This window comes from Fistularia commersonii, chromosome 14, assembly GCF_037954325.1.
Source record: "Fistularia commersonii isolate RoL2024-O1a breed Wild chromosome 14, RoL_Fcom_v1.0, whole genome shotgun sequence".
Classification (NCBI taxonomy): domain Eukaryota; kingdom Metazoa; phylum Chordata; class Actinopteri; order Syngnathiformes; family Fistulariidae; genus Fistularia; species Fistularia commersonii.
The window spans coordinates 12,849,267-12,873,932 of NC_141297.1; the positions used below are offsets into that span (position 1 = coordinate 12,849,267).

Here is a 24,666-nt window from a genome sequence, read left to right on the forward strand (position 1 = left end):
GCTGGACGTGAAGCTACAAGGGAAAAACTGGTTTGTGCATGAAATGCAAGCAAACGTCAGAGCCTTCAAAACCAAGCTGGTTTTATTTTCAAAGCAAATGTCAGACGAGTCTGATATATACTGTTTGCTACTGCGTTTTTTTTTATACGCATCGTACCTTGTGCCTGTCTGTCAAATTTTAAAAGCCAATACGGCCCCTGAGCCAAAAAGTTTGCCCACCCCTGGTTTGATATGTGACCTAAAAGGGAAATTTGAACATGACATGGTTGTCGATGACGGTATCGCTTCCTGTACTGTCTGAATGACAGTAAGTGGTTAGAGTCCCAGCAGAAGGGTGCAGGTGTGAAGCTGACCACTATTATTGTCTAAAGTTGCATATTCATGGTTGATGCTAGTGCTTCACCTTCCAACCCAGACCAAAAACATGCACATTAGGTACAACAAAGAAAAATTTGAGGAAGAATGTATTACTCATTATATTGGCCCTGTGACCAACTGAAGCCCTATCTAGTAAGAGCCACACCTCTTGTCATGTATCTGCTCAGAACAGCTTCTGTTCCTCACATGCTCAGAACAACTGGTATCCTTGGTAGTTGTGCAGCAGTCACAAACAGCTGATATACTAGTATTTTATAATTAAACCATCTTTGGTACTAACAAAGAAAGACCCAAATAAAAAGCAGGTATCTGAATGGTGCTGTTGATTATCTCAGTCACTGATGATTGACCAAATAACTCCTAGCTAATAAAGGGCATGCAAGCATGTTATTAGAATGTAGAAAACCTCAAAACAAAGGAAAACAGCAAGGACCTCTTTCCACACTGGGTGTAGGAAAATACTAATTATGACATAAATCCAAATTCTAATTAATTGGATTTATGCTACCACATTCAGAAAGCTAAAACCTATTTGACAAGTGTTAGATGAATACAAATACCTTGTATCAATCAAAAACTTGAGCTCAGACTTCAGACCTTTTATAGCCAGCCAATGGTTCAACCCAGAGAATGGTTCAATTTTTTTTATTTAACTTATGCCCATACAAATTAAGGCTATGAAGGCAAATGGGGGAGCAACATTCAACAGCAACATAAATGCATGCAGCTAAACCTCATTGACATCCTAATTTGAAGGATAACCTTGTAATTTGATTTGGTTAGGCAAGTCATGAAATGCTTAGATTAATAAGGTCTACCTTATACGTGAGTACTTTATTCTTAATGTTTCTTCAAGCTAAACTGAAGCATATTCTGAAAATGAGAGATAACAAGACAGGGGAACAGGAGTCCACTGACTATGTATCGAATTATGTACTGTCGTCATTCGGTCTTCCACTCCCTCCTGAATCATGTTAGTGTTTCGTCACATGAACCTCCGGTCATTAAAAATCTAGCAACTCGGGCTTGATTTGAATCTCAAAGAGATGAACTTTCAGCATGTCAACCCTGCCGCAACATCCCAATGAAGTCAAAAAGGAAGAGATCTAACAGACTTTATCACTCGCTGTCAGTTAATTTGGTCTGTCTTAGCTACCGGGGTGACATGAAGAGAATATGAGCCATTCATGAATATACAGCACATTCATAGTGGAAACTGGGAAGGCTGAAATATACGGGTAGAGGCAGTCGGGCAGGTACTTACTTGATAACAGGTGTGTGGAGGCTGTGAAGGCGGCAGTACAGCCTTACACCCTAGAAGAGAGAGAGAGAGAGAGAACAAGCCATGCTACTGAGTCATAGAGCATACACAACCTAGATAAATAAGAACATGAATGGCTTCAGGGCAACAGATTTTATCTACTGATTGTGTAAAAGACTTACCTCAAGGCCACAGATTTAGGATAGAAATTTCAAACCTAAAGATGCTGAGCTGCTTCTGAGGACAGAAGCCTGTCAAGATAACAGCCTTAATCTAATTTTAAGTTCTATGTTTGCTCAACCCTTTTTTGTTATTGAGCTGCTGATCGTGTTTTTTTTTTTTCTTTTTTTTTTTTTTTTTTAACTTTAACGGCAGAACTGACAATAAGAAAGAGGAAGTGTTACCTTGGACATTATATCCTCCAAATCACTGCGAGCCTTGTATGTTCCATCATCATAGCGGAAGCGATAGAGCACCTGCTCATTCTTGAACTGGTGCTTGTCTGACACTGAAATATCACCAGAAGAAGAAATGTGTTTACCTGTGACTCGTTTATCCTTTTTCTTCTTGTATTAAACTCAAGGTTTCTGAATCGGATGTCTTTTATAATAATAAGGCAAGAAACGAGAAATAAACAAATGATGGAAACACTGCAGTTTCAAGAGTTAACCATAACATTAAACAAAAAAGACAGGGGTAGAAAGCAACTGATTTCCATTATGATAAATCTACAGAAGCATTCAATTTAATCTAATCAGTCCTATTTAGGATGACTAATAGTTACACAAACAGAGAAGCTATGTCAGAGCAGCCAAATATTTGTGTTCCCCCACAACAAACTGGCATGGACTCAAACAAGCTGATGGTTTTCTCAGTCTAGACTTAAATGTCCCCATAAAACCAAAAGCATGCACCACAAAACAGTTATTACAAAGTGTTGAATGTGGTGAATGAAATGATTGTTGAATATCAAGAGTTCCAAAATTCCGAGATGAACTGGTGCATTCAAATGGATGAATCGTGCAGAGCGGATTGTGCTGGAGGAGTTTTACAAGATGCACTATGGAATGTTTGACTGTCTTTCATCCACAATCTCTCCACAAAACAAATGCAAGGCCTGTGAGCAGTTTTAATTTGCCAGTCTTCAAGGCATCCCTCTTTGCATTACTTTCACTGACCGCTAACTGGTGACACCTCCACTGGGCGTGCAGGCAGACGCTGTCTCCAGTTCTGCCCACAAAGAATTTCTGCTAAACTAGAGTCCTACATGTCATTATTGTATCACTCTGTGGCAAGACGCTACTGTGAGGCAGGATTTTTTTTTTTTTTGGGGGGGGTTCCTCAGGTATTCAAAAATATGCACACCAGGCCACAGCAAATTCCCTTGAGGAAGAATGCAACAAATGTTTGAACCCTTTTTGAACATACAGGAGACACTTTAGTAACAATAATGGACAACTGAATTAATATTTCCAGCTTTTTGTCTGTTTTTGATCTGTTTGTCTGCGTACGTCTGTCTGTCTGTGAGTACCTCTGAATACCAAATCCATGGATAAAAGGAATAACATGAGACACACTTGTCAAAATTGTCGCTGCCAACAAAAACTGTGACAAAATTGTCACAGTTTTTGGATCACGGGCGGTCTGTTAACTGAAAGTTCTACGCCTGACTTTGTCAACATATTCGTGGGAAACTATATGTTACCTATAAATGAAAGGAAGCAAAACACGCTTAGATGTTAGAGGATGTGATTATAAAAAAGACAACACAAACACTGTCCACTAAAATGCATACAGTTAAAGATGATGAGTGTTTCACAAACAAAAAAAAAAAGAGAGAATTTGCATGGACTATGGAGAAATAATGGTCTTTATTTGTCTCACCGTGGTGAATGATGCCATTTTCCAGCAAGGCTTGTCCCAGGTTGACCCCTTCATCAGGTTTACTGATCTCTCCACTCTCTATCAGCCATGACACAAATTCACTGAGAACAGCAAGCAAAGAGACAAGCAGTCTTAAGAGATATGCTTTATTGTTAGAATAAACATATCTTCTTTGTTTTGTTTTTGAGATTAAACTGATGTCTGGTGTGGGAATATTTTATCATTGCTGTTTTTGTTCCTTGTTTAAAATCAGTAGCTATGAGGGGTGCACATGTACAACCCCAAGTAGAGACTGGTTCTCTGGTCATAAGATTATACATTAGTTAAATGACTTTTGAGTTCACATCAAGTGCAATGCTGTCATTCTTTCATAAGCCGCCTATTGGCACAGCCTGAGACCTGCCACTCACGACACAGAACCACGTGAGGTTAGGAATGCTGTCCCCTGATTTTAGATGGCAGAACCGAAAAACAGGTTGGAAAAGGCCTGGAAATACTTACTCTCCAGTTTAAAAGCAGTGGCAAATAACAGTTAATGCACTGGTCTAAAGTTTTTTTTTTTTGTTTGATTCTGCATCCAGAGCCAAAGCTGAAAAAGCATGCTGACAGATGGTTGGAAACATTTCTTTAAGCACCAATTGCAAGAGGCAGCTGATGAAAATGGAAGATAACCAGTGATAAAGAAGAAGGCGATTCAAACTAAAGATTTCTTTGTACATGACAAGCAATGTGATGCATTACTGCAAGTGTTATTGATTGCTAAGTGCGGCTACCGCACTAATGGAAGCTCAGAGAGATAATGCGAAGATGCTCTTCATTCATATCATGAGGATGCTCACCAGTAGCTACAGATGTTGCCATCGCTCATCTAAAACTATTCTGAGGTTTCATGAAATGTATATATTAAGCTATACATGATTGTTCAATACATCCATTCAATGATACAAAGACAAGCTTAACTTCTATTTCCATACTGAGTAACATGTATTACATGAATTACAACTGTATCACGCACACGGGGCAACTCGTGTCTCAATCATTGAATTTAGACAACGTCATGAAGCTTCTGATGGAAATTATCCACTACATCCATATACATGCACTAAACCACAGTCAATTCAAAAATCTCATTGCTGAGCTGGACCAATCCCTTAAAGGTGACTTGCGGTGGCTGTCAAAAGGAAAGGTACTTTGTTGCTTCTTTGAGCTTTTGGATGCCTTCAAACTGTTCATCGAAGAGAAGGACAAGCACTACCCTGAGCCCTCAGACCTCAAGGCGATTATAGATCTGGCTTTTTTGGTCGACATGGTATAACACTTGGACAGAACCTAAACCTGAGTCTGCAGGGTAAGTCAAAATACTGCTTGAACTGGTGCAAAGTGTGTAACTGTTTGGCAACAAATTGAAGCTGTTCAAGATGCATATTCAGAAAAGAGATTTAACACATTTTCCCACTCTGCAAAATGCCAGCAGGCAAGTCCTCGTTTAATGCGGACTCAAGCTGTTTGCAACCCCCGTTGGTCACTGATGAGGCTGCAGCTGAGTCGGAGATGATCGATCTTTTTGAAGAGGACCAACTGAAGTGTGCTTTGAGAGAAGGGACCATTGAATTCTGGAAAAGTGTGCCAATGGAAAATTACCCAAATGTCAACCAAGCTGTGCTTAAGATCCTGTTGTTGTTTGGGTCAACATACGTCTGCGAGTCTCTTTTTTTTTTTCTACCCTGAAATCAAAGCATCGATCTGTTCTGAAAGACAAACATGTGAAAGAATTGCTTTGAGTGACAACAACTGGCTATGAACCAGATTTGAAAAGGATCGTTGAGGGCAAGGAATGCCAGAAGTCCCACGAAGCAACATGCATGGTAAAAATGCAACTGTAAATTACTATATTTTTGTTTGGAGACATGAACCGAACATTGAACTGAGAGTTTTTTGGTGAGACGGTGCATCCAGTGTTCTTTGTTGAAAATGACTGGCCCCTGGTCTTAGTTCTGTGGGAGTCAGTTTTTATTATTATCATGTTGATGTGTGACATTTACAGTAAATCTGGCAGAGCAGAGGTCTCTGTGTGAAAAAGAGAGCAAGAGAGTGAGGGGAAGGGATTGGGGCAGTTCATGTGTGCCCATGTGTATGATGTGGCTCTTTGTAGTAACACAGTAAAAACTGTGGCTCTTAGCCTCTGACTGGTCGGCCACCCCTGTACTAGGGCAACAGTTAGCCATCAAATAGGCAGTCAGCATTTTGGTTCTTTAAAATAAGCACTCAGACTGCGCCTGCTAGCAATTCTACCAGAAACACAAATACAGAGAGCTAATGCAAGTAATATGGGGGAAATGACTAAGTGATAACAAGTTAAGTGGGAGATAATAGCAAATTAAGAGTAAGTGAGGGAGGGCTAAAAAAAAATAGATGCCAGGAAAGACAGCCATAATGAGAGTCAGAACCTGAAGAGCTTAAATTCTTCAGATGCACTGGGGATGCAGCCTTTGTCAATAACACCCAAAAGTACTGGAAAGCCCATGTCATTATATTGCACTATTAATTCTTTGCTGTATTCTGACTCTAAATGCATTTGCAGTGCTGAGATTTCTAAATGTTAATACATGCATATAATTACTATCCAATGAAAAAAAGTACTTTTTTTTTTTCCCTTTCTTTGTTGTTGTTTTTTTAGCTGACACTGAATTCTGACCTATGGATAGCTGGCATACCCCCCCAATTGAATTCTGACACACACCGACACAGCAGAACAGGATCAGGACATGACCCTGTATGACATCCTCTGTATTATAACACATCTCATTAAATGCATGCACATTTCTGGCAATGTCTGTTGAAATTATGATCAATGTACAATTTTCTTTCCCCACCTTTAAATACTTTATTGAGCCAAATTGCCATGTTGGCATTGTTACAGAAACAAAATGGTCTCCCTAACCCTAATCTTTCACTAATCGCAAACCATGCCTTCTTCTTAAAATGTAGTGGTTCACAATATGGGGACTTACAGTTTTCCCTAAAAGGGAGGAATATCATTATGTGCTCATGACATGAGTCATACCCAATGCATAGCCAGACTTTCATAATAACGAGTCTTTTAACTGAAGCTCTGTGATGAGAGACTTTCTTGCATCCTGATGTATATATTGAATTAAATAGGACACTTGCTCAAGGGTTCAAAGAAGCTAAAGGTGCACCAAAATACTGAGCAGGAATAATTACTTCTGCCATCATCTTGGGTAAAAGAAAAATGAAATAAATCTACAATGGTTACAGATGACTGAGAGCCTGGCCGATGTCCTCAGAAAAAGATGGAAGGATAAAACTGTGTGGATATTTTGCCAAGACCTGTGGAGTCTGAATACTAGATCCTTTGAAAGCTTGCCGTTGTTGCGTAACAATGATTTGTAAGGATTCCCCTGTGCACAGCATTGCAATGCAGTCACATTCCTGGAAACCGAAGACACAAGGCACAGAATAAGCAAAGAAACTCACTTTCCCATGAAACACTTAGGCACAATGCTAAGCTTCCTCCGTCTATCCTTGATCAGGTGCCGGCTCTTGGTCATCATCATGTGATAGAGCTTCTCCCCCTTTTCTGCTATCATCACATAGGCATCCCGTTCCATTCCCAGTTTCAGGCCTATAAACACAAAACAAAAAAAAAAAGTCAGAACCAGATGGAATTGCCACATAAAGTGCCACCAAGAGACTGTCTGTATCTAAAGGATATAATCATAACCTGATTATATCCTTTGGAGTAAAGATGACACGGAAAGATGTGGGAGAAGAATTAAACGAACGAACAAAATCTTCACCCCACGCATTGAATATCTTACACTGCTGGGGTAGATTAAGGACTATTTAGGGAAATAAATTTACAATTCCTTTCCTCAGATACGAACATAAATCCGAGCTATGGGGCGAAAGGGTGTCATGGTGCTCTTAAAGCAGATAAGCAGGCTTTTGCCTGAATGACAAGGTTATGTTCTAGTATTGTGCTGATGGAATGTTGCCGGGAACAGAGCATGGCGGGTCTGATCTGCCACAACTGGTTTAAACAAACCCAGGTGTTAATCTCTGTTTTGTAAGTTGTTGCTGAAAAAGTTCAGGAGGGTGATACAATTTTGATCTAGTGTTGATTTCTTAATCTATTGAGTATTTCTACTTTTTTGTAACTATTCTTCGTATATAAGGAGACCATGTATGGCCCCATTGTGGGTTCTCTCACCACAATAAAACCCATAAATATGATTTTTGGCTGCTTAACCTCACTTTGGGGTTGATCAACTTCCTCACTATAGGACTTCCAAAGACATTAAAATATACCGCAAGACTAATCACACTGCTAAACCTGATGATAAAATATCAAGATATTGCTTCTTCAGTGAACTTGAGATAGATAAAAAATATTTGTTTCCTGAAATCTGGGTGACTAGCTTTTTGTCTTTCAAGATAAGCTAACTTTATTGATCTCCATAGTGGAAATTCCTTTGTCACAGCAGCGTAACAGTCATATCAACAAAAAAAAGTAAAATAAATATGGATATAAATAGAAATAGAAAAATAGAGGACCGCAAGACATCCATGAATAAATAGATAGCAGATAAACAGACAGCAAAAAACAACATCAGGGATAACAATGGACAACATCAAGGAACAGTGAGGGTGAAAAATACACAACCAGAACTGAATGACAATATGAATAGAGTGGCAAAAATAAATAGCAATGAATAAAAATAAACAAAAATAGACAGGATGTGTGCGGGCTGGGACAAACAAGAATAAAAAAAAAAAAAGACAGCAGCTAGAGCATGACGTGAATGGTTGAGGTAGTGAAAGTAGTACAGATGCACCTCAGGCCGGTCAGAGTTGTGTGCGTTCTAAACTGCTGTTATAGAGTCTGATGGCCGTGAGCACAAAGGAGCATCCTAAGCATTCAGTTCTGCACCGGGGTGGGATGAACCGTTGGCGGGAGAGGCTGCCCATCATGCAGGGGTGGGAAGGATTGTCCAGGATAGCTCCTAGTTTGTCCTTCATCCTCCCCACAGCCACCGGTTGAAGGTGGTCCAGGTTCAGTCCCACCACCGACTTTCCTCACCATCTTGTTGAGCTTCTGACCTCACCAGTCCTGGCGTCGCCCCACCAGTACACGATACCGAAGAAGAGTGCGCTGGGTACCATAGACTGATAGAGGGTCTTGAGGAGCCTGCTACAGACCCCAAAACGACCTCAGTCTCCTCAGGAAGAACATCCTGCTCTGACCCTTCCTGTAGAGTGCTTTTATCACGGTGTTTGCTTTAATGGAAAGAGTCCTAGAGTCTCAGAGTGAGTTAATTATTGGTCCGCCTTAGTTTATCCTGATACTGCAGCTGCAGACATAACAGGGTGGAGTTTTTACTTCTTTTCAATTAATTGTATGACTACGCAACAGCGTTTGTCTAGATTGTACCATGTTGATAAGTGTAAAAGGCATTGGTCCATGATCAGCAACACCTCACACGACCCAGTTAATGCACACAGGTCCTAAAAATGTTTCCCATTAGACTCTCCGTATGAATTTTACAGTTTATTGTTGTTTTGATTAGTTTCTTACTAGCTTCTTGGCCAAGACACACACCCATGTAGTGTGGCCTATCCTTGCCTTTTTTGTTCCACTGATGCTCTCAATGAACACCAAATATGTTAAAAACAATAACGACCAATTTGGCTCTCCACCAAGAGATTCAAGATTATCGTGTTTATAGCTGCTTTTCTGAGATCTGCTTTATATGGTAGTTCCTTAATAATTCTTCTATTCAGTTTTATCCCAAGTCAAATTAGCACTACTATCTCAACCCACAGTAAGGAATCTATACATTTCCATCTCTCCTTTTCCTTTTCCATCCATAACAGATGGAGCCAGGCAGCTGGACTGACCTTTTGGCATCATTTCATCCTAGCAGGACAAGGTGAGAGCAAAAGTAGCAGATGTTTTCTTTTCATTCTAGTTTGATGTATTCAATTTAACATTTCAGACAACTTTGGTCTACTACCTCACTATCGCAATGAGGGATATAAAAGCACCACACATATATACACATACATACACACACACACACATATACATACATACATGTATGTATGCACACACATGTCGGTATGTATGTGTATATATATATATACACACACACACACACACAAACACACATATATGAATATATACACATGTCTATACATATATACACACACACATATATATGTATATATATATATATATATATACACACACACACACACACATACATATATACATACACAAATATATATATACACACACACACACACATATATATATACATACACACACACACACATATACATGTATGTAGCTAAATTGTGATCACCAAATTTTATCTCTAAACCTGTTACTAGTATCAAAGTTATCCAGCTGAAGTATGTAGTAGGGTATTGAAAGCAAACACCTTTTTAGTTACATTATGTAATGAAAACATTTTTGAGCATTTCATGGCAAAAGTTCAAGGACAAACAGTTCGAAAACTCAATTTTTCTTACTGAGTCTTTGGAGTTGCTGCATTGGAGGCCAAAGATGGAGTCAGGGTTATATTACATTTGACAGCAGCTGAAGTAGATTTAAACAATGAGTGTCATTGAACAACAGACGGAGCCTGTCCTGCAAAGAGGCCCCTCAGCTTCTGGTCCAGCTGTCAGAGTCCGTCTTATACTAGTGATTGCTGCCTTGCACTAAGAGGGAAAAGTGCACTGTCTAACCGATGCATTTTGCCCATAATTTCTCTAAAATCAATGAAAATAAACAAAAAACATCAGGGCATTGATTGGGTTCACAGACATACACGGAAAAGGAAACATTAACTAGGTCATGTCAGGGAAACCAATAATGCATGAGGAGCGGAATGAAGAAAATATACTGGCAGGATTTCCAGTACTCGGGACTTTATCACATTGCCGTCTAGACTAAAGTAGAGGTGAGAGAAAGGTAGCACACAGAGATAGTGTGTGCTGTAGGGTGGCTAATGGAAAGGGAGAGTGTGGGGAAATTAGGCACTGTGACTGATCTGGCATCTGTTAGCCTCAGGTCGGTTTCCGCCGGGTTGTAACCAAACACCACAAGCTGCTTCACAGACCCCCATACTTATTTTTTACTATGAGCCCTTTCATTGCTCTATCAGATGCTGATTACATCTAATTCTGCTATAGATGCTGTTAATGTAGGCCTAAATTACAAAGCTACTTTACCAAGTTGTGAAAACCCATGTGCAGCAAACCCGCTGTGCATTTTAGGGATTTTCAAGCAAATCATGTTCAAACGGCTTTGAGGATCAATTTTGACTTTTAGCCATCAATGCTATCAGGTGGCTTGTAGCATATTGCCACAATTCAGTTTGAAGCTAGTCTCACTGTGTAATGCACAAAACACAACAAACACAGATGGCCAGATGGCCAGCACTAAACAGGTGGTAACACATTTTCAGTCATAGAGGGAGGGAAAGCAACTTAAGGTGTAATACTAATATCTGTTGGCATCGCTGATCTATAATGTGGGGTTTATTGTTTCCTTATTAATGAATGAAGCATTTCTCCTTCTATGCGACTACTGGTGTCCAAAGCAGTTTCTTTAAGCATTTCCACATTGTGATAAAACCAACAACAGAAACCTGGGCAACTGTGTCTGAAATATTAAAGACAAATGCTTTTGTTAAAGTATAAATAGATTTTAATAAAAACAAAAGGCGCTATTTAAGGTTTTCGTCTGAGATAATGGTGTTATGGGCATTTTCGTCTGAAATGATAATTGTGATTAAAAAGTCACCTCGCTTCAGGCTTTGATTAGCTGTGACCCTTTTACATAGAAGGGGTGCAATGTCTGTTTCAATGTTAAGCACAAACTGTCATGGCAACCTCTGCCTGGTACACAGGTCAGCTGGGTCAACTCTACACGTCATGTCACCTAAGCCTCTATTTTCAAAACAAAGGCAGGCAGCTTGTTCGAGGTAGGACATAACCGTAGGATAAAACACTGTGCGGGGTCATGCATAGTCGCTGCTCTGTGTCATCTGAGGGAGCCACCTCTGAAATGACATTAATGTGCACTGCAACATACAGTGGGTGTTAGGACTGCAAAAGCCCAACGCACAACTAGATCAACGAGCAAGAAATCACAAAATGAAGAGCGACAGAGAGAACATGTATTTCCAAGGACAGACAAACATCGGTATTAGCCACAGTGTTTCATGAGTTCCAGGAGGTACAGCAGGAAAAGTGAGATAAATTAACCTGAGGTGAGAACTGAGAGGAAATTCTGATAATACACTGACTGGTTTCATCCAAGACAGCTACCCAAGGTTTTTGTGTGTTTGTTTTCAGTCACGTGAAACTTAAGTGCAATGAAAAAAAAAAAATGCCGTTACTCACTCTCTCTTTGCTCACGTTCCCTCAAGATGGCATCGAGCCACCTCTGCTTGTCCTCTGCATTTTTGGCCATGCAGACAAACCACTTGTTTTTTGCCGTGTTGTGAATCTTCCAGCCATTTGTCACCGTGTAGTTGTTGCTGTGGTAGTCCGCTGCAAAGGCATGTGGAAAGATATCCATATGATTTTTTTTCCAAAGACATCAGTCATCAGTCACAGTGAAAAGCATTTTTAGAATTTGTAATAAAGTAGGGTAAATTCTTGGGATTGGTTACTATAATATACCAGCATATCGGCGTACAATATGTAGTACCAATATACCTGAGTTCCCTTTAGAATTCATGGAGCTCAGTTTAACTTGAAATTATATCTTTAGTGTAAATGTTTTACATCATCTTTGTTTTTCAGTCTATCCCTCTTCATCATACAGTATCATCAGCATTTTTTCCTTTATTTAAAATTACACACACATACAGTAAACATACACTTTGAAGAAACAAGTGTTATTAAATTCTGCTTATAAACGTGTCTATCACTGGGTAAAGAATGTACCAGAAGTTAATATGTATTTCTCATCAGAACACAACATCTTTTCCCTGACTTGTCAAAAAACCCTCTTTGTAACCATTCTAATTTTATCATCCATTTAGTTGCAGGTGAGCCGCTCCTGAATAATGAATGGCCGATAATGGGGTGCATTAGTCTTATGCTCAAAGGTCATATAAATAGATCTGATACTGCAGGGCCCACAGGGAGATGCTCCGGCGGGTTTAAGAAAAGTGGCCTGAGATGGGAGTGGCGCATAATTCAGTCTCGAGGTTTTATAGTTGTTTTTTTTTGCTTTTCTTTCAAAAGCGACATATTCAAAGGAAACTAATGTACTGACAAGCTGAAATGGAGAGAAGGTCGATTTATCATGTAGACAACTTTTTTTTTTTTTTACTTTTTCAGACATGTCAGTCAAAGACTGTGGGACTGGTTATAGTATATTTTAACTATTGGTCAGTGCTTTAGTTCAAAGTAATTGGTCGTGGATGAGCTCTGAGAAATGAAAAATAACCATCAAAAGATAATATATTATCTTATGACAGATTAATTTGTAAGGTAAGATCATTTAGATTCCTAATGTCCTCACTTTGGACTTTTTTTTTTTTTTGAATCTGACAATAAAATCAAATTAGGATTGCTGCCCATTGCTGGCATTCTCACATCTAATTTATTCTAAAATTCAAAAAGCATTTTTTAGATAACAGCGATGTGATTCAAACAAATATTTATCAAACTGTTGTAGAATACTATATGTATATGTTTTTAGTTATCTTAAAACCTGATCAGAATGATTTCTGCAAAAAGTCACCAGATTAGTAAAGCTTCCTTACTCGTGTCTATTTTCTGCTGGATTATTGGTTCAGGGAAATTAGAAAAACATAACTTCTAAATGTTGGACACTTTTTTAAGCAGAGGTGGTAGCTTTTGCGTTTTCTTCCTTCATCAGATTAAACATCAGATTAAATGTTGTCGGCAGGCACCACACAGAAAGAAAAAAAAAGTCATGCAAGATAGTCAGTATGGAATAGAAAAAAAATGAAAGAGGAAACATGTGAGATGAAAACAAAATGTTTCTCCACAAGCACGGGACACATACCAAGCCTTGCTACAATTCAAAATAGCAAAATAAGCCCAGTGTCAGAAAAACCACAACTGACTGACAGAGGAGGTATTCATCGTTGGTGACACATGAGTGAGCATGAGTGTCGTTCTCTCTTTATTTGTAACAACAGTTCAACCCCATCCTGAACAGCTCGTATCAAAAGGTGTTATGTAGCGAGCTGCATCCTGTGTGAAAGTATGATGAAACCCCACCCAAACTGTCAACAGGTAGAGAATATATTTCCATCTACCAGCCGCTACATGTCTAATGATGTAATCTGAAAACTATTGGCAGATAACAAGTAATACGTTTTACTGTTATTGCACAATCCAAGTGTCTATACATCTTGGTTCTTCAAAGTCTGATTACAGTTAATACAGTGGTTGATTTAAAGGGTCACATGAAATGGTTAAAGAGAGTATCTGAAACTGAACCAGCTCGGAAAATACAAACCTGTTCCATCTTCCACATTTTCCACCTCCATCACCTCAGTGTTGATTCTGCCTCTGAACACATAGAGGGGTCCGTTGATAGACTTGGTCCGCTTGGTGGATTTCTTTCCAGAAACCCTAGGAAATGAGACAGCTCTGTGGTTACACTCAGCATGGAAAACATCCAGTGATGCCAGTGTGATAGTTGGGGGGAAAAAAAATGAAAGTGCTTTACAAATGAATAACCTGTCTGAATAAATTGGTGTGGGGATTTTTGCTAAGGTTTTCCAGGTCTGGTTTCCTTGTGGTACTCTGTCAATAAAAATTTATTTGAATGTATTTCTTGGCATGTAGTGGCTAATATATAGAACAACTGGGTGATGTGGGAGGAAAAAAACAGACTATCACAATACTCCACCCCTAATTGATCTTGTCTGAATTTTCTGACACCATCTCATGTTTACTGCTCCTTCTCGCGAATTTGCTCGCTGATTTGTTGATGTTTTTTTAGAAAACTTCTTGCAGACGATGAGGTGATTTGCTTTCATTCATATATATCTTTTTCTGAATTATAGCTCATTTTAGAAAAGCTACATTTATCACTTGATATTTGTATCTTTTTAATATTTGTTACTTTATGTTTTATTCTGATATTTAAAAAATGTAAGATTCAACACTGACTGTAATATTATGTGATATAATCGTGCATAACTGACAATATTAGATGTAATTTCATTTTGCCCAGCACTAATGTACTGTATGTTCTTTCTCATATTACATGTCTCACCTGGACTTCCTCTTACAATAAACCAAAAGATTATCAAACAGGAAGAAGACCCGTTCTTGAATATTGCCTGCTGAGATTTTTAGGAGATTTCCATGAAGCAGCAGCTCCGTGCAGATATCTGTAAGGTTGGTTCCCTGAAAATGAAATAAAAAATAAAAGATTAAGAGGGCTGATTGCTGCCAGTCATGCACAGCAGTAAAATTTTAGAGTTTTTTTTCTCTCACTACAGCAAAGAGATTCTTTTGTCATTTTCAAAGACAAATGAATTCACAACCTTTTTTAAACAATCTAAAAAAAAAATTGTCACTGTTGACAAATTTGTTTCCTTCTAACAAAGGCAGAAAATAGTCAACATATATGAACCACACACAACTGCAATTTACACAACAGGTTTTACGAATTGTGGTATAAATTTAAAGATGTTCCCTACAGAGAAAATTAAGCACAATCTGAATGTTGTCTTGTAGCAACATTACAGATCTTTCCTTTTCGAGGTGTTAACACACAGTAGTTAAGAATTAATGAATATGACTGCAGGGATATCAAACTGCAGATATAAGCAAATATTTAAGTCAATGAGAAGCACAAAACACTACAGTTGTTGAGAGGAAGCACTCAGACTTTTTGCCTTGACCCAGTTTTAGTTTCCTATGAGACCTGAGGACCAACAAAAAAGAAAAAAAAAAAAAGACATCCACTCAAACAGCTGTATGTGCACAGAGGAAGGAAACACAAATGCACGACATCTTGGGGCTTTAAATGGAAATGTCCCAGTGCTTACTTCCTCATTGTTAAACAAACTTAACAGCTGAAATTTGGAAAATTTCTTGAACCTGTTCGATACAGTCTGTTTAATCAAACTATCGATCTGGAAATGTCAAAGTTCATGATATTATGATAACATGATGACTTGTTCACGACATCAGATTCGGTTTTATGAATTATGCATAATTTCCAGGAACTAATCTTCACTGTTTTACATTCACTTCAACAAAATGGAAGCCTCATTCACTGATGCATGCTCTAGTACCCAATAACCTGGGTAAAAAAAAACAAGGAAGTATTCCAGATTGTAATAAAACATCAATATCCTCAGAATCTGAAAAAAGTTGAAAACCTGCTGATATCAAAAGTGAGAACAGGACAGATTACAGAATTTCCATTAGTCACCGTTAAATGGATCATACTGCTATGAATCATCCGGAACTAAATACACTCATGAGTGGAATAAGGCAACGTCCCCAACTACATCCCCACAGGCACACACATATATACCAGATTTGGTTTTCACCGTTTCACCGTCTTTGCGGACTCTGACACCCGTCCACCAGGGTGGGAAAACCCCCTGCTGACCACACCCACTCTCAAGTGTCTGTAATTGATTCCCATGAGTGTAAATTTATGATGAATGACGATCGCTCCCGAGTTCATAGGGACACACATCCACTGGGTCTGGGGGAGGGGATCATATTTCAGACCACTAAGTCTAACTAATGTTAACAGTGCTAAGCTGAGGAGTTTTAAAGTGCTGACTTTTCATATCTACAAGTGCATATGACAGTATGTCGCAGAGTATCATTAGGGTGAGTCTGGATTCCTGCCTTTATAACGTAAGTGGCCAAAATCACGGCAGCCAAAAGAACATGCAGTGCACACTTTTTCTGAGCAGCAGAAATGCATCTGGGCCTAATTCCTTCTCCATTAGGGCTGGAGGTAAATGGCCTGGAGAGTAGCTGGTGAGAGGCGAGAAGAGCGGCGCTAATGATGTTAAGCATCCTTGGAGGGGGCAGGGTTGGGGTGAAGTGCCTTCTACGTAGTTGCTCGAAGAGAAAAAAGAAATTGCTTCTCTGGAGCAGAAAAAATAGATTTCTGCCCTAATAGAATCACACCTACATGTGTTTTTTTTTTAAACAAAACTTTAGACTATGGCTGCAGACACTTGGTTACGATGTTGTTTTGGCAATGATCCGTTTAAAAGTAGTTGTTTCTCTAATAGCTCTATTAGACATAATACACCAATTTAATTACATCATACAAGTTCACACATATTCATATAAAATTGCGTTAATTGGTGTTAATCAGGTAATCAATAATCCAATTTTACAAATGCCAAGGCACATAAAACATCCTTTTACTTGAACCAGTCAGATTAGTCATACCTTTGGTGTGAAAAATGACACAAAAACCAAGGTTTCAACTTTTTGCCCATATGACGTGTGTATTCCATTTCTTATTGCCTGATGACAACTTTTAGTAGAGTGACCTGTTTGTTGCATTAATAATCGATAAATTGAATAACAATCTGTTTATTAGAGCAAAGTCAAAGCTGTTTCAATTGCCTTGTGGCACAAATATAGGCAACACCAAAGAGAGTGGTGTACGATTCCATTATGTTTTCATTGAAGCTAAATTACTGATATACACCAGCTGAACGAATATCTCTTTTCTTTTGCTTGGGTTGATTAACTATGACTAGGGTCAAATTATGATGCTTTTTCTAAAGGAAAGGAAAAAGATAGTTTTGAACCATAGACAGTGGGATGTGCCTTTGAGGCCCACTCTGAGTCCATCCTTTACTTTTTCTTCCTCTGCCCCTCCACTGGTCCCCTCCATCTACTGCCCCTCGTGCATGTGAGACTGGACCTCTGCTTCCAAGATCCTTTCTGATTGGGCAGCGTGCCTGTTGGCATCCCCCTTGGCACCCTGAGTGGGTTGATTGTCCCATTGGTCTCGACTGAGACAAGGCCTCTGTTGTGGTGAGTGAGGGAGGCGTGAAAAATGCACCGGACCCTTCATTCGGCTCCCAAGCCCCATCCGTGGCCCCTGCAGTGGCAATTTTGGATGCAGTAGCACTTAACTCTTCAGATAGATGGAGGCCACGCTGGCCACTATCGCTCTAAAACAAGTCTCGGTTGCTTTTATTCCTGATAGAGAGTTCTTCCTTTGGGAGAGCATGTTGAAATTACGCTTTCATTCATCGGTTTCAAACGGATACATCATCCTTTGTTTGTTTCATTTGGCCCATTTAATTTTGCATCAAGACAGCAGCCACCGCTCTTCCAGCGGAGTCCCTCAGTTCATTTCCAATCTTACCTCCCAACCCTCAATGTGAGACTGCAGTTGTTCCAATGCTTCTAGTTTCTCCATTTGCCTCTTGGTTTCGTTGATGTTGGAGCAGACAGCCTTCATAGCCTGCAGAGCCTCCTCCACAGCTGGATAGTCTGCATGCTTTTTGGGGGTCCGCTTCAGCAGTTCCTACGGTGGGGAAAAATTAAATGTGACGCATATTACTCAATGAAGCAACATAAAATTGTTTCAACACTCTTAGGTGAAGTCCTGACCATATAGTTGACTGTATCAAAATCAGGAAGGGCTAGCAAAAATTGACAAAAATGAAAGTCAAAATATTCTGAACAGCATTTTCCCATGACATTTCAAAATGGGTAAGTGAATTTGCTGAGGAAATTGGCAATATCTTCACTAAATTAGGAGAAAATAAAATGGGTGATGATCCATGTTGATCGTAAAAATACACAGAAGAATCACAAAACAGTATGATAGTAGCATTTATACGCCCCAGCGCTATTTTCAAGCCAAAAATGGAGCATCGGTGATTGCAGAAGATTTGTAATGTCTTCGTCCCAAAATGCAGGATAAATCAAAATGAGTCATACAGTATTGTATGAAAAGCAAGTGAGGAACAGTGTAATTTTTGCAGTACCTTCAGCAGTAGAGGGTACTTGCAGATTCTCTGAATGGGAGTGAGAAGGTAACCCTCCAAGGGAATATCTGTGCTTTTCTTTCCTCCAAGTAACATGCAATGCTGAGGAAGCATAGAAAGTTGAAATTACACACCTTTAAACAAAAGGCAGTTGACCTTGATAGTGTTTTTTTGCCCCATATCTAAGTACTTTGCATATTATACAAGGCCAAAAGAGGACAAAAATAAAAAAAATATATGTGCAAGAACAATGACAGATGCTTATTGCAGTGTGTGTGTGAGGGGTGAAACCTATGATTGCAGCGCAGTGATCTCTGTCTTGAAGCAAAACTAAAGGTTTGATACATAACTACATTCAGAAGGCTCCTTTACACACAAAGAAAGATCTCTTTCAGAGAATCATTGCATTATTATTCCAGGGGAAGTCTCTTCCTCTGACTTTGCACATAATTTCTTATTATGATCTTCCTGATTTTAAGCGATTTCCAATTAATTTTCCAGACATTTCTTGATGATTTATAGATTACATTTTTCTGACTTTAAAAATTACTATTTGGAATTTTTCCCAGGCAGTACAATACAAGCAAGCAATTGTAGTAAGGTCAGAAGGAGGTTGATTATCCTATTTTTTAACTTAATCAAGAAAGGAAACAAAAGTTGAGGTTTTACCTGTCAAATGATGTTTGCACACAGACAATGTGATTAAATATTACAGTATTCCTTACTTTAAAAAAATCCAGGATGCACAGCCAATATCAAATAGATCTCATTATCTACCGAGGCCCGCTTGGGATTTAAAATTGTCTTCAAATACAGATGAAAATGACTTTATATTGAAATAAAGAATAGCTTCTCTGCTATGTAACCCAAGAACCCTCTAGATATCCGTACATTTCAGTGGATCACTACGAAACCTCAAAAATTGTCTCTACTTTTTCCCAGAAGACTTAGGCTTTAATAAACCGCCTTCAAGAACCAGCTGAAAAGATGGTTTCTTCAGAAGTCGGGGGTTACAGTTACAGTCACGGTTTCTCTACGCTTTGTATTTTGCAGGAAAGCTGGCTGTCAGTATGCGATGAGCTCATGGGATGTGATGAAAGATCAAAAGCAGCCATGCAGATAAACCACTTGAGTGTTCTCCAGTGGGAAAAAAAGCAGGAGATCAGAACACCATTATAATCATATGGCTATTCCTTTCAGCTCTACAATGGGAAAGAGAGGATGTTGGAAGAAGCATTTTTTAAAGGAAGTAAAGTATATTGTAGATGATTATGATTGCAGAGCTTTCTATTTCTAGTATATTAATGTCTCGTTTTTTTCTCTGTTTCTCTCCCATACCCTCCTTACGGTCTAAATCTTCACAGATTTAATGTGGTTTCATCTTCTGCTTATTTGTAATCTGCCAGCCTAAAGCCAAAATTCCCTAAGTTCTTCACTCTGACCTCCTTTTGCTTCTGCACTTCTCTCTCGTCTTCAACGTAATTAAAACTGCCTTTCTGCTTCATTCTGGTTTCAGAAGCACGCTTAATTATTCGATACGACTGGCATGGAAATAGTTAAAAACGGAGAAAAGAACATTTTCAGTTATATTAACGCTTAAAGGAACTACAATAATTTTTATCCCTCTCACTATTAATTACATTAACAACTTGGTGCTGGGGAAATCGTTTCATGTCAAGGACAGTTTCTCTTAATTTTTTTGTCATTGTTTTAAAGAAAAATGAGACTAGGATTTGGATTTTACTTGCACATCTTTATGTTCTGAATTTTCATTTATTAACATGATCAGGTGCTTTATAGTCTTAAAAACATAGCAACATAGGTCTGACTCATATATGTGCACATTTCCTAAAAATGTGGCACATTACATGAAATGTCACACAACTCTGCAGGCAATTACAACAAACCCAATAAAAATATATAAATCTATGAAATGCTGAGGGTTTAAATCGAAGCATCAAAGTCAAGGGACAATTTCTTTCTACGCTTATTACAGTTGTTGATAAATGGTTGTTATGAAAGCAAAAATGTTCCACACGGACTTTGCAAATCCCCTACATGACTAGAAGAAATAAAACAGCACAGCACACAGTGACACACTGACCCCACTGTTTCTATTTTGTGGGTCAGAAGAATGTCATGGAGGCAAAAGATCAAGCAGTAACAAATTCCGGGCATCAGCCAATCCTGACAATTTCTGCCAGCAGTAAACAGCTGGCTGCCTGAGAATCTGCAGATGATTTCATTAACAAAACTCCCACACAAAGGCCCCTTCGCCATTCTAAGTTCCTTGTCCCGAAAGGTTCAGGTGTCAAAACATGGAAACAGCTGGCAGCTGAAACACTGAGATCAACACTAAAGTAACTTTGATGATAGTTGCATCCTGTTCAGGCGGGAAGGACTTTCCGACCTTGTTATGCTTTCTGCCCTTTTATAAAAGTGTTACCACTGACATGGATGATTTAGCAAGAGGGAAAAAGGGGAGGTGGGAGATGGATTAATGGAAGGAAGAAGAAATAAGTGAGAGGGCAGTCGAGAGGCAGTGCGAAATGTGAAGAAAGAAGGTAAGAGATCGAGAGGATAAACAGTGGTTTTACTTGCTGTTTTTTTTTTTGTATCGTAGTAAAATAGGATAAAATGAGTATAAAAAGAGGAAGAAATCCATGGAAATGTAGAAGAGACTTACCAGTAAGAAGGTCCTGATATTGGGGATCTTGTTGAGCTCCATGAGTAGTCGCAAAGCCTTCTCATGGTTACTGCAGTACTCACCATATACTGAGAAACTGTCCTTCTGCAAAGACAAATAAAATTGCTTGGGATCGCTGGCAAAATCATAAATTAATGACAATGCGTCAGTTACTAGACACATATTCGTTTGAGATGTGCTCCTGTGTGAGGCACAGTAAATAATTGTTCTTTTGGGTTTCTTATTACTGAATGTAGGATAAGAGAAGACTGACTTCATTGCTCTCATTACAGGGAAAGTCAATCATCACAGCAGCATTACACAGTAGAAAAGTGTGCAAATAGTAATAGAAAGGATATGCAAATTTTAAATGATATAGATACAAATAAAAAAAGGGGCTATGTACAATATGTACAATAGAATATACAAAAATATAAAAATCCAAAAGGAAATAAAAGAAATGACAGTAACCAGGAGGTGAAACCATGCACACATTATGGGACAATGCTCGAGATGGACAAACTGAAAGTGTTATCTGAAACAGCACGGTACATGAAATCCAAAACTGCAGGTGCTCCATCCCTGCTCTCAATTTCAACTGCCCCCTTTCACTTAAAAAGATGGCTTAACCAAAACCAAAATAACAACCAGTCACCAATGACAGTTGCATGACAATCATCTTTTCAGGATTTATACGAGTCATTCCATTAAAGGATTAGAGTTTTTGAGCATGAAAGTTTACCTCTGCCATCATCTAGGATTGTAAAACGTCCGATAACAGACATGCAAACCAATGGTTTGTGTAGTTTTACCTATGCAAATGCATATACTGACTAGGTTACAAACAGTATATCATTCCTTGATCTGTTGCGCTCTGTTCGCCAGCAGCTGCAACAGAGGCAGCCAAACAAGACAAACACCTGTTTGTGGAACTTCTGGTCTGAACCATTTCACTAGTAGGAGCTGCAAATCTTTTGTAGATGTTTCAGAGAAGTGCAGCGCAACCATTGGGCAGCTTAAACCACAGAGGCAGGAAATCAAACACAACTAAGACCTGATTTTTGCATGTGAGTAAGTGTAACAGCACAAATTCTGCCCCAAGGGAATGTAGCCTCAAGGGGACCCAAGCCAATGTTCTCCCAAAGTAAGAGAAGTATGACAGGGTGAGGTGTGCTGTGGGTGTGACAGCACCTTCATGTTAGCAATTATGATAGTCAGATGAGGTTAAACTAGAATCTCCATGGACGATGATGTTTACAGATGACACTGTAACAGCTGGGAGTAGGTGGATGAAAATCCAGAGTGGAGGTATGCCCTGGAAAGGAGAGGGCTGAGGGTGTTTAGCCGCAGCAAGACAGAATACGTGTGAATGAGAGGGACCCCATTGTGAGGTTACAGTGAGTAGAGCTAAAGAAGGTGGAGGACTTTAGGTTCTTAGAGTCAATGTCGGCAGCAACTGACAGTGTGAAAAAGAGATGAAAAACAATGTGCAAGTAGGTTGGAACAGGTCGTATGATGTGCGATAAAGGACATCAGTGAGAATGAAAAGAAATGTGTACAAGATGGGGATAAGACCAGCAAGGAGGATGGGTAAGATCAGGAATCCAGAAGTCAATCAGAGGGACAGCACATGTTAGATGTTTTGGCAATAAAGTTAGAGGCCAGACTGAGATGGTTTGGGCCATGAACAGAGGACAGATAGTGAATATATTGGTAGAAGGATGTTGAGGTTGGAACTGCCAGGCAGGAGGCCTAGAGGAAGCCCAAAGGGAAGATTTATGGATGTGGTGAAAGGAAAGGGAAAATGAGGTTTGTTGGTGTGAAAGAAGAGGATATAGAGGATACGGTTGGATGGAAGCAGATCATTTGTTGTGGCGACTCCTGAAGGAAACAGTCAAAAGGAAAAGAAGACAATTTAAGTGTAAGAGTACCAGTGGGAGTAAACAGCTGGAGCAACAAATGGCATTTACCCAAGTTTCTGTAAACAATTTCATATAATGCATCAAGTGTAGGACGGTCAGGATTTGTAGACATATATGTACCTCATATACCCAAACATTGTTCTTAATTAGTCTGTCATAAGAGTGTCATCTGTAGTGGATACCATGTTCTTGACACAGGATTGTACTACAATTTCCAAGCATTTTTGGACCGCCATTGCCATGTCTATTTGGTTAAGATCAGGAATTGACCGATGACGGCATTAAAAAACTACATAGTAAAAGTTGGGCTTGATAACACGTCATAGGAATGACAAATGAGTGTTTCCTCAGTCACTGACTCAGTCACTGACTTAACAGGGAAGTCACTGACCGTGCAGCATTAGCAACATAGATACCACAATGACCCCAGATGTATTTTGTCTACACAGTGCATAACCAAACAATTTGACAGGCTATGGCAGGGGTGTCAAACTCAAATACAAAGTGGGCCAAAATTTAAAACTAGGATAAAGTCGCAGGCCAACATTGATATTTATTGAAAAAAATCTTATTCCAGATATAGCAATGAACCCAAACAAGTTTTGCTTAAAAACTAAATATGGAATAAGCATAGCCTAATACTATACAATATATAACTTAATATTGCACACATGCAAAATCCTGTTTTCTGCCTACGTAGCAGGGTGCCAGTATTAGCATAAGGTCGCTATGACTCCTGTCAACAGAGGAGGGGGCGTTTATGGGTCTTGTTATGAATTTTGTGCCAAAACACCAGCAGAAAATTCTGGGATTTGTAGAACTAGCGGTACATGCACTGTAGACTATACCAGCAGGCCAGCTCTAGTAGTCATTTGGTATGGCTTTGCGAATTAGAATTACAGTGTGGGCCACATTTGGAGTTTGACACCTACGAGCTATGGTGTCAAAATCTATGAAGAATTCAGAAAATGTCTCTCAAGTGTATAACTTAAGGTTCAGGACTGTTTTGATGGCATATTTTTGTGAATAACGTCTGTGTCGGGAAAATCCAGACACCAAATGATTGTCTTGTCAGACTATTATTATTCTTGTTGACAATTCTCTGCTTAATGGGTAAAATCTTGCCAGTCTGCACAGGACACTTTAATTATATATAAGTGAGAGATTCCTTGCAGGAATTACTCTAACAAGAACAAAAGAGTCCTGAAAATTAGCCGGAAAAGTCCTGAACACACAAAGGATACCCAAAAATCGGAGAAGTCAAAAACAAAAAACACACACGCGCACACACACACACACACACAAACTAGTGCTAGTAGTTCTGTTTGAATATTTAGATTTTATTATGGTGAATCCTCATTTAACTTTGTGTATGTGCTGCACTTTAGTGGCAGAACCTGAAATAAGCGTTTCACATCTCAATCACCAGTCCACACAAGCACAGCCTGCCTCTTTGCAGTTTCTTTTGCAACCAAAACCCGTATTTCCTTTCCACAGGTGACAAGGAATTCA

General features: G+C 39.1%; 1 protein-coding gene across 2 annotated transcripts in view; it reads right to left on the minus strand.

Moving 5' to 3' along the window:
- prex1 (phosphatidylinositol-3,4,5-trisphosphate-dependent Rac exchange factor 1) overlaps nt 1–24,666 on the minus strand; it is an 84,192-nt gene that overhangs the window by 37,441 nt on the left and 22,085 nt on the right. For both annotated transcript variants that reach the window (XM_086159015.1, XM_086159014.1), the window contains exons 4-13: nt 21,233–21,337; nt 18,547–18,648; nt 17,919–18,080; nt 14,826–14,959; nt 14,061–14,176; nt 11,960–12,109; nt 7,022–7,169; nt 3,524–3,624; nt 2,044–2,147; nt 1,643–1,692 (exon numbers count right to left, since the gene is read on the minus strand). In XM_086159015.1, the coding sequence (XP_086015141.1) occupies nt 1,643–1,692; nt 2,044–2,147; nt 3,524–3,624; nt 7,022–7,169; nt 11,960–12,109; nt 14,061–14,176; nt 14,826–14,959; nt 17,919–18,080; nt 18,547–18,648; nt 21,233–21,337 (1,172 nt within the window). The remainder of the gene's footprint in view (nt 1–1,642; nt 1,693–2,043; nt 2,148–3,523; nt 3,625–7,021; nt 7,170–11,959; nt 12,110–14,060; nt 14,177–14,825; nt 14,960–17,918; nt 18,081–18,546; nt 18,649–21,232; nt 21,338–24,666) is intronic.